General features: G+C 40.4%; 1 protein-coding gene across 2 annotated transcripts in view; it reads left to right on the top strand.

The window, feature by feature from the left end:
• The first annotated feature begins 4040 nt into the window (after nt 1-4040).
• Nucleotides 4041-10311, top strand: part of TMEM39A (transmembrane protein 39A) — a 30767-nt gene continuing 24496 nt past the window's right edge. For both annotated transcript variants that reach the window (XM_007098364.3, XM_042999150.1), the window contains exons 1-2: nt 4041-4342; nt 5759-5945. In XM_007098364.3, coding sequence (XP_007098426.1) covers nt 5833-5945 — 113 coding nt within the window. In that variant the 5' untranslated portion in view covers nt 4041-4342; nt 5759-5832. The remainder of the gene's footprint in view (nt 4343-5758; nt 5946-10311) is intronic.

Here is a 10311-nt window from a genome sequence, read left to right as displayed (position 1 = left end):
CAAAGATGGCCGTGGGTGCTGCACCACGTGGGCGGAGGGCCGCCCCGCACAGAGATGGCCGCGCACCACTCCGCCTCCCCGCCCCCAAGTCCCGGCCTGCGGCAGAGTTTCTTAGGGAGTACCGCTCTGGGACTTTAGCCGAGTGCTGCGGTGGAGGCGTGTGCGTAGTCCCGGCTTGTTTGTTCCGAGCCAAGCTATATAGTTAGCAGCTGCTTCATGTCGCCGGGTGTAGTGAAAGTTTCAAAATGTATCTTTCTCTCCCTTTGTCTCTTCCTCACTTTTTCTCATACAATCGAAGCCCAGGAGAGAATGAATAAATGGCATCCCCTGGGAAAATAAGTCTAATAATGGTAATTCCTTACATTCTGTAGCATATTTAAAACACCTTATTCTCTGCAGCCAGAAAACTGAAGATCAGAGAGGCTGTTTCTTGCCCACAGCTTTATAGTTAGTGGTACAACATAGGCTAGAAGTTTTTGCATGAGATCAAACTCTTTTTTTTAATTTTTTTATTTTTTTTTATTTTTGAGAGAGCAAGAGAGAGCGCGAGAGTCCAGGTGAGGTAAAGGGGCAGGAGAGAGAGAATCTTAGGCTCCATGCAGAGCTGGGTCTCACAACTGTGAGATCATGACCTGAGCTGAAATTGAGTTGGAGGCTGACCACCCAGGTGCCCCTCAAACTGCCTCTTATTAAATAGTATAGATTTGTTGAGTACCTGAATATGTACAGCACTGTTAGAACTCAAACGTTGGAAAATAGTATAGAACAAATCTCTTTGTAATAGGAATTTTTATCTTATAACAATTGAAATGACTTAAACATGGGAAAAATCTGTGGGTAACATTATACGGGACAGTATATGTGTATAGTTATACATAGGTATATATAGTAATCATACAAGTATTTATTCACTGTCTAAAATGTACAAGGCAACATTCTAGGCTCTGGAAATACATGAAAGTATGAGAGATGAGATCTGTGTCCTTGAGTTTAGAACTGGTGGGAAGACAAATACACTTCCCCAGAGATTATTTATAACATAAGGCAATCTGTAATTGCTATTGGCTTCAGTAGAGAGAAAGAAAGATCAATATGAGATGGAAATTTGGAAAAGGGCAGGGGTATATTGAAATGAAAAGGAAATATTACAGTTAAGGAATAGTGTGCTGGAGACACTAAAAATGGGGAGCCATAATTTGCAGAAGGTCAGGGTAGAACATAGATTGATAGTAGTAGAGATGGTAGTAGGATGCACACTGAGGAGTTGTGGAAGATAAAATAATGTTAATTAGTTAGGACTGGGTTATATCACTCACTTTGGGGGAGTGAGTAGGCAAGAAGAGAAAATGGATCCTCAACACTATATTATACAAGACTTCTTCAGGGATCCAAATGAAACCTTGAAATTTGTTGCTTCTACTTTAGGAAGACGTGTAGTACATCAAAATCAATGGTTCATCAAAAGCACATAACTAGGGCACCTGGGTGTCTCAGTTGGTTAAGCATCTGACTCTTGATTTCAGTTCAGGTCATGATCTCACAGTTCATGGGCTCGAGCCCCACATCAGGCTCTCTGCTGATGGTGCAGAACCTGCTTGGGATTCTCTCTCTCTTCTCTCTGCCCCTCCCCCTACTTGTGCTCTTTCTCTTTCTCAAAATAAGTAAATAAATGTTTAAAAAGCACATAACTGAAACAATGTGTTATGTAGACAAACACCACAGTACCCTCTTCAAAGGTAGTCTAAAATGAATATAGTGGAGAATAATTTTTAAAACTTTAATAAGAGTTTTTATTTTCCATAATTTCAGTTTTCTGTCAGACGAAAATGGAAATAACCTTCTATTATAATGTCTTTAAAACGAGAATAAATCAATATTTTCGGCAACTTTACAATGTTTATGTGGAAGAGCATCAAGAGATTGGGAGATAGGCTGCATGTGAACCCCCAGAAATAATTGTCTCATTTTCCTAACAGATGAGATAGTTTATTCCAGTGGTTCCCATATGTAAATAAGCAGAATCCTAGAGCTATGAAAATCACAGATTTCTGAGTCCTGTGCCCGCCACTAATTAAAGATGTAAACACTCTGGTTTGAAAGACCCTCCATGTTCAAGCTCTTCCTGCTCTTCAAATTCAACTCATGCCACATTCTCCTTTGCTCACCATGACCTAGCTATACAGCTTTGTGTTGTTTCTCAAACATGCCAAGCTCTAACACACCTTAGAATTTCTGCATAAGTTTTGTTTTCTATCTTGACTGCTTTTCCCTCCCATCTTTGCTTCTGGTTCCTTCCCAACATTCAGGCTTCTACTGAAATACCATTCCCTCAAACACACATCCCCTCAAAATGGCACCTTCCTTATTTTCTACCTTAGCCCCTGTTTGTCTCCATAATACTAATAACGTATTTTATTTATTAAATGCTTCCTGCACTAGAATATAAGTCCAGGAGGTCAGGAACATATCTGTCTTGTTCACTAAGACAATGCCTGGTACACAGTAGGCGCTAAATAAATACTTGCTGAATGAATGGAGGATGCTGGGGAGCCAACAGAAAAGTGGCAAAGGAATTTCAATGTAGCAAGCCAGGAAGCAGTTAACAGAGCAAATATAAATAAATGTACAAAATTATGAAAATATGTAATAATCTATGTTGAGTTTTATATATTCATGAATGAAAGTTCTGTAGTACCTTAGGACAGTAAGAATATTTGGAATATTACTAACTTTAATGGTTTTGATATCGGTCATTCTGGCTCTAAATTCTGGCTTTGCCACTTATTAGTGCGGTTATTTTCAACAAGTTATTTAACTTTCTTAAAACTTGTTTCTTATGTAAAATAGGAACAATGATAGCATCAAAGCAACATGAGATTTAAATGAAATATGTAAAGGCACTAGTCTAGTGCCTGGCACCGCAACGACTCTCAATAAAGGTTAACTAATCATGTACTCCATAGAGAGGGCTTTCTCTCAAGGTGCTTAACATCTCTGGAGCGCGAGATCTCATATACCTGCTCTTTTTGACACTTTTACTCTTTTTCTAATAGTGAACTATTGGCAGTTTCTGATTCATCATGATATTACCCACCATTTTACTTTTTTATGTCACTTCCTTTACTAAAAGCTAGTCTTTCATGAAAACCTATTCATTCTTGCAGTTTTCGCTTTAAACCCCAAGCTTGCTGTGTCTTTCTTGGTAAATGCCGCCAACACCATCCCCCAGAATTTATTACACTGATTGCATGCTAATGCTGGACTTTGGGCATACTTTTAAAAAATGGGTTTTTTTTTAATGTTTATTTTTGAGAGCGACAGAGAAAACATGAGCAGGAGGGGGAGGGGTAGAGAGAGACACACACACAGAATCTGAAGCAGACTCCAGGCTCTCAGATGTCAACACAGAGCCTGACGGGGGGGGGGGGGGGGGGGGGGGGGAGGGAGGCTCGAACCCACAAACCGGGAGATCATGACCTGAGCCGAACTAGGAGGCTCAACCAACTGAGCCACCCAGGCACCCCTGGGCATACTTTTAATGTTGCATTTACTGTAATTGTAATGACTGTGTTTTCCTGGTGTCTCGCCTCTTTCAATAGACTGAGCAATCTGTAGTATTAACTCCAGCATCCATCCAGTCCTTTAATTCACATACAATAGACGCAGACTGGATGATGAAGCAGGACATCGCGACTTGAACTCCTTTATCTGGCGGTGACGTGACCGTGGGTGACGGCTCCGAATCTCCTCCGTCTGTAAAATTGGGACGATAACTTGTACGTAGCTGTTAAGGAGAATCCAAGAGACACAATAAGGACCCCTAGCATGGTGTCAACGTATCGTAGAGGTCCAGGAAGGAAATACTTCGGCCAGCGTTGGCTAGGTAGGTTGGACCACAAGCCAATGAAGAAGGAGAGTCCCACTGCGCAGGTGCATGCAGGAGTGGGTGGGGTGCTGGCTCTTCATACTGCAAGAGCAGTTCCGGGGGCCAGCTAGACACTGGGGCAGCCGGCGGTCGCGGAACTGACGTCATTGCCGTGCGCTGCCACGTCTGCTCAGCTCCGCGGTAATGGAGGCTGAGGTTGAGTGCTGACGGGGCCGGGCGCTTCCTTTAGCTTTAGCTCTGGCTCTGACTCTGGCACTGACCTGGGGCTGGGGCGGGGGCTGGCAGCCCGAAGCCTGGACACCTTTTCTCAACTTTCCGGGCGGGGACGGCCTGCGGACAAGCTTCTCGTTTGGAGCTCTTCAACGCGGGGAGGGAATTCTCTTGCCTGGGGTCCAGCCTGTAAAGCCGCCGCCTCCTCCCAGGGATCCCGCCACACCGGCCGGGCCTCCTCCATGCGTGAGTATTCCCGCATGTACAGTATGCGCTGTCCGACTGCCCGGCGTGCTTCGGTCCTCTGGGTTGCGCCGCGGGAAACTCTTTGTCGTTTGTCCCCTCTTAGGGGCCAGTCTGTTGAAGTTTGTGGTCTCTTGCCATTTGCCTTCCTTCACTTCATCCCCTTGCCTATTCTATCCCAGTTTTTTGCTTCACACTTTTCTTTCCCTCGTTAACTGAGCAAGGACCAGCAGTCCCTACATCTAGCGGTTTGAATGTTTTGTCTTACCTGGGGTTTCTTAGTCTACCGCCGAAGGCTGTTAGGAATAAGGAACATCGGATCAATCTGCAGTAACGTTTGAAAACAAGGGTTTTTTCCAGGATGTCGTTTTTAAGTTGTATTATTTAGGAAGTAGATTTTGGTGTACGTATTGGCAGAGCCATGTTTTTGCCGTAAATTGATCAAGATACAGTTTCTTTTCGATTGGGGGGGGCGGTCTTTATCTGTTATTTGCCTTTTAATCCTGCAGTTTCAGTAATTTTTAAATGATTTCACACCAGTATAGTGGCCATCCACTATAGCTCTTTCTAATATTTACACTCTAACATATGGAGTTACAACTTGAACAATTCTTTTAAAGACTTAAAAGGCCAACTGGTGTACTTTCATCCATCTTTGTCGGTCCTGACAATCACCTCTGTAGGACAAGGAACACTTTTGAAGAAACAAACTCAGAGGTAAAGTGACTCAGTTACAGTCAGATAATATGTGGCACATCTGATCTCAGAACCCAGATCCCTTGATAACAAAACACAACATTTTGGACAGTGGTGATTCTCCTGTATTTCAGGTAGTTCACTGTGAAATATCTGTAATATTGAATTGGAAATGTGTTTGTTAGGTGTTTCTTGTTAACTTCTACCTGATTGTAATATTTTTCATATGACACAAGTCAGCTGACAAAAGACACAAATTGTGACCTGCCTAATGCTGACCAGAGCTTAGATCACAACTTAGGCTTCTGACCCATTAGAGTTTGCGTAGTCCTTTCATCAAAGTAAAGTAGGTAATAGACCCTGGGGGAGCATTTATTTGAAAATCTAGTTTTACAAGGCCTACTCATTCAGTTTTTCTGGTTGTTTTGTTACCTTGACTAGTTTAAAAATAGTAAACTGAGGGGCGCCTGGGTGGCTCAGTCGGTTAAGCCGCCAACTTCGGCTCAGGTCATGATCTTGCGGTCCGTGAGTTCGAGCCCCGCGTGGGGTCGGGCTCTGTGCTGACAGCTCAGAGCCTGGAGCCTGTTTCAGATTCTGTGTCTCCCTCTCTCTGACCCTCCCCCATTCATGCTCTGTCTCTCTCTGTCTCAAAAATAAATAAAGGTTAAAAAAAATTTAAAAAAAATAGTAAACTGATGTTTAAATGTCTTTTCTTTTGTTCAGAGTTGAAACAGGTTGACAGCCATTAACCTGGATTGCAACTACAGGTGGCACTGGAAGCAGATTGGTTCCCGGACATGCCCGGTGGAAGGAGGGGCCCTAGTCGGCAGCAGCTAAGCCGTACAGCTTTACCTTCTTTACAGACTTTGGTTGGTGGGGGCTGTGGCAATGGAACAGGCCTGAGAAACAGGTAAAGAAGAAATAAGACTATGCATAATTTGTAATATCCTATGATCAGTATGACAGCAGTCATCATGCTATTATGATAATTTGCTTATCAAGATTATTTGTAGCAATCCTGCCCTTGAAGATTGAAAGATCAGTATTTCAGAGTACTTTGGAGTGGAAAGTTGTGATATGGGGCCCACAAAGTGAAAGTAGTCCTGTTCTTACAGCTGATAATTCAAATTCTAGTCATCACCTTTTTTAGCCATTAAAAGAAGGGAGAAGTGAATTTAAAGTATAAGACAAATGTGGTTGTTTAACTACTTACTAACATTCTTTTTTTGGACAGGGGAGGACAAATTAAAACTGACAGTTAATGTGAAATTCTAAAACTGTAAGTTATATTCTATCAAGGATCTTACAAATTATTTTCTTCAAAAAATTATTTGAAATGAATAAACTATCAATTGTAACCCAAACATTGTAAGACTTATGTTGTATGAGAGTAAAGAGTTTGGCCTTTTTAATGGAAATTTATCTTTGTTCCTAATTTTCAGAAGTTAGGATGGATTATTTCTAATCTTATCCAGGGTAACTCACTTCATGAGGAGTTTCAGTCATATAGCAGTGGAAAGAGATGGCTTTTACTTTATCAAGTGTTTGATCAAGATAACTTTTGTCATGTAATTTCTGCTTCCTTTCTAAATAGAGTTTTCTCTTGCTTGGATTCTAGTTTTCAGTATTACTAGCAATCTGGACTCTTGTTGCCTTTTCAGCCTTCCTGATGTTTTTTGTGCACTTCTCTCTTCCTGGCACTTTTTATGGCTTGAAAAATCACTAAAACTATTATTGAATTATGTTGTGACACTTTTACCTAGAGAGGTTATTTTGGAAGGTGGTTCTGTATTTGTTTCTTGATGGGAAAGAAGCAGCCTAGAATAAGTTATTACATACCACCTAGAAAGGATTATAAGAAATATGGATAATAGCAGTGGTAGGTGGCCTAGAAAATAGTTTTAGGAAGAATGTGTACAAAGTAAGACAGAATCCAGACTAGAGAACTCACTTCTGGAGTGTCTGTAGAGTACTAATAGATAATTGCTTAAGTGTGATATAATTTTGGATGATATATTTGATTCTGCAAGATACAGGTCAGCTGGAGAAGAGAACATTTGCCCGTATTTGGTAGGTGTTTGTGGCCTGATTGGTTAAGTTAAACTTGAGAATGTCAAGGAGCTAGTTGGGTGACACAATCAAGATTGAAATCCAGGGGCACTTGGGTAGCTCAGTTGGTTAAGCATTAGACTTCAGCTCAGATCATGATCTCATGATCTCATGGTTCATGAGTTCGAGCCCCACATCAGGCTCTGCAATAGCGCAGAGCCCTACTGTGTCTCCATCCCTCTCTCTCTGCCCCTCCCCTACTTGTGCACGTGCTCTTTCTCTCTCTCTCTCTCTCTCTCTCTCTCTCTCTCTCTCTGTCTCTCTCTCTCTTAAAAATGAACGTTAAAAAAAAGTAAAGGTTGAATTCTGTAGTTCCCTGTCCTCCTTTTTTCTTATGGGGAGCAGGAATTTTTGTTCATAGGAAAAGTGCTTCAATGATTGCCTTCTAAAGAAGAAGGATATGCTGTGAATTTCTGAGTTTCCTGGAGAGCTTTTTAGTTGAAGGAGAATCTTATTTGAGAAAGACTAAGAGTGATTTTTTTTCTTTGTTTTATCCTTGCTTATACTTTGTTATGTCCAAATGATCACTGCTTTCTCCATCCCTTCTAATTCTTCTTTATTCCTTGGAATCTTTCTTGCTGTATCCATATGCCTAGCTAAAACCTTGGTAAAAACCTTGGGTGTTAAGTCTCTAATGAGCCTTCCTGATAGACAGCATTTCACATGTGTTGTCACAGGTAGTTGGTCAAGGATTTAAGTGGGTCCTAAATGACTCCACTGAAAAGGACTCTTGGAAGTTTGCACCTTGTTTCCTCCAAACTTTACCCCATGTACCTATTCCCTCTGCTGATTTTGATTTGTATCCTTTTGTTGTAATAAATCTTAGCTGTGAACATAACTATATGCCAAGCCCTTTGAATTTTCCTAGTGAACCTCAAGCCTGGGCATGATTTAGGGACCTGTAGCATAATTTGAAAGAGAATATTCTATGTTAACATTGAAAATAATTCTTTAAAGAATTCTATTCTAACTCTTGTATTACAGGTGAAGAAACTGAGGCTCAAGAATATAAAGTTACTTTCTCAAAGACTACAGCTGGTCTGTTTAGACTAGGACTACCCACAGTGTATCTCAGACATTTGTGTTATTTTGCTTTTTTCGCATCTATTTTTATATCCTGTTAGAAAAATAATACTTTTATTATTATTTAATAATACTGTTTATAATACTATTATTTAATAATACTATTATTATTTTATTACTCTGACTAATTTTTTGAGATGTATAGACAAAGTCTGTTTATTTTAGCTGCCTTTTTTTAAGAACTTTGATCTTACCTCCTCTTAAGTTTTCAAATTAGAATAAAACTCTTTTTCCCCTCAGATGCTCTACATCACTTTATTTGACCTTTGTCTCTTTGTTTTTTGAAGTATAATAGCCAAGGCTGTATAGAATATCACAAGTGTAGATCTTCTGCACTTTGTTTTGAATATTTCTTGAAGCCCAGCATTTTACTGAATTTGTTAACTGCAGAAGCACATTTGTCTTCTTTACTTGGGAAAAACTGTCAGAACCTTTTTAACCTTTAAATAATAGCAAATAATTTAGCATGCTTTCTCCTTTCATGTATTTTTGACTGAAGAAGAATAAGAATTTTCAGCATGTTCCAGAGTAGAGGCTCTTAACCTTGGAACTTCTCATCAGAATTTATTTCCTTATCTCATTGATTATTAACTGGGGAGAGGGAATGGCTTGGCTGTTGGCATTAATCCCCTTCATTCAAGTCTACCAACTTGTACAATTGCGCACCTTTCACATTTTATTCTGTGTGAGTGCACCTCTTGTGCAGTGGCCCATGTCCCATAACACACCGGAGGGCTATGGTATGATAATTATGGGTTTATGATTGAGCAGGTAAGGTTATGAGACCTACTGGTAATTCACAACCTACTCATTGGTAAGCTTGTTCTATTGGAGTATGCTCTGGGAATGAGAGGAAGAAACTTTTACAGTTTTTACCTACCCTCCCCCCATTCCTGTTCTTCCCTTCTAGCTCTTCTGAGATTCTGCCATGGTATTCTTAACTGTTGAGAATGAGCAGAGTTCATATTCCCATGAGTCACTTAAAGTACTGTAAATGTCACATACTAATGCTACAATTCTATATTTGGAAATCTTAGAGTAGAACGGCAATGCTGATATTGTTCCCTCTCTAGAATATTCTTTGGAAATATCTGAACCGAGCCTCTTTTCCTTGGTGTGTAAACAAAAGTAGACCTTAAATCTCTGTAACTATTCCCAGGCATATAAACAATTGAAAAGTTTATTCCTTACCGCGCCCCCCCTCGGCCCCATCTTATCATTTTAGATAGCCCAGCTATTTCTGACCTATAAAAAATCTGGAAGGAAAGAACAGCAAGAAGATGGGGATTAAAATCTCCATATTTTAATTTGTGTTTTAAAAGATACCTCTTTTGTGACTATATATTAGTCTGCTGTCTTCTCAACATAAAGGTATATATGTGCAGTGAACTAGGAAAAGTACAGTCTCTGTTCTTAAGATTATGATTTAATAGACAAAGCATAGATGTATACAAAAATAATGTAACAGTAATGGAAAGTACAATAATAAAGGCATAATTTAGGTATAATGGTGGCACAGAGGTGAGGTGAATTGGTTTTGACTGAGTGAGTCATAGTAAGCTTCACGGAGGATATACTTGATCATTTAAAGAAAGTCCTAAAGGGGGCGCCTGGGTAGCTCAGTCGGTTGACCTCTGACTTCGGCTTAGGTCATGATCTCGCAGTTGATGAGTTCGAGCCCCGTTTTATGATCTCATGGTTTGTGGGTTTTAGCCCCATGTCAGGCTCTGTGCTAACAGCTCAGAGCCTGGAGCCTGCTTCAGATTCTGTGTCTCCCTCTCTGCCCCTCCCCTGCTCATGCTTTGTCTCTCTCCATCTCAAAAATAAATAAACATTTAAAAAAATTTAAAAAAAAAAGTCTTGAAGCATTTTGTCAGTAAATGTGTAAGTGAGAGGTTAAGGAAGGTGGTTTGGAATGGTATTGCTGGTGAAAGGAATAGCATGTACAAAAGAATAGCATGTATGTTCACAGATAGCAAATAGCATGGGTATTCTATAGGTTGCATATGGAGGCGTGATAAGAGATGAGGCTAATCTGTTAAGCAGAGAGCCTCATAGGACATACTGAAAATTTCTGGATATTA

Source organism: Panthera tigris, chromosome C2 (assembly GCF_018350195.1).
Source record: "Panthera tigris isolate Pti1 chromosome C2, P.tigris_Pti1_mat1.1, whole genome shotgun sequence".
NCBI classification, from domain to species: Eukaryota; Metazoa; Chordata; class Mammalia; order Carnivora; family Felidae; genus Panthera; species Panthera tigris.
Note: the sequence above shows the minus strand (reverse complement) of the source record. Positions and strands in the feature narration are given on the sequence as shown.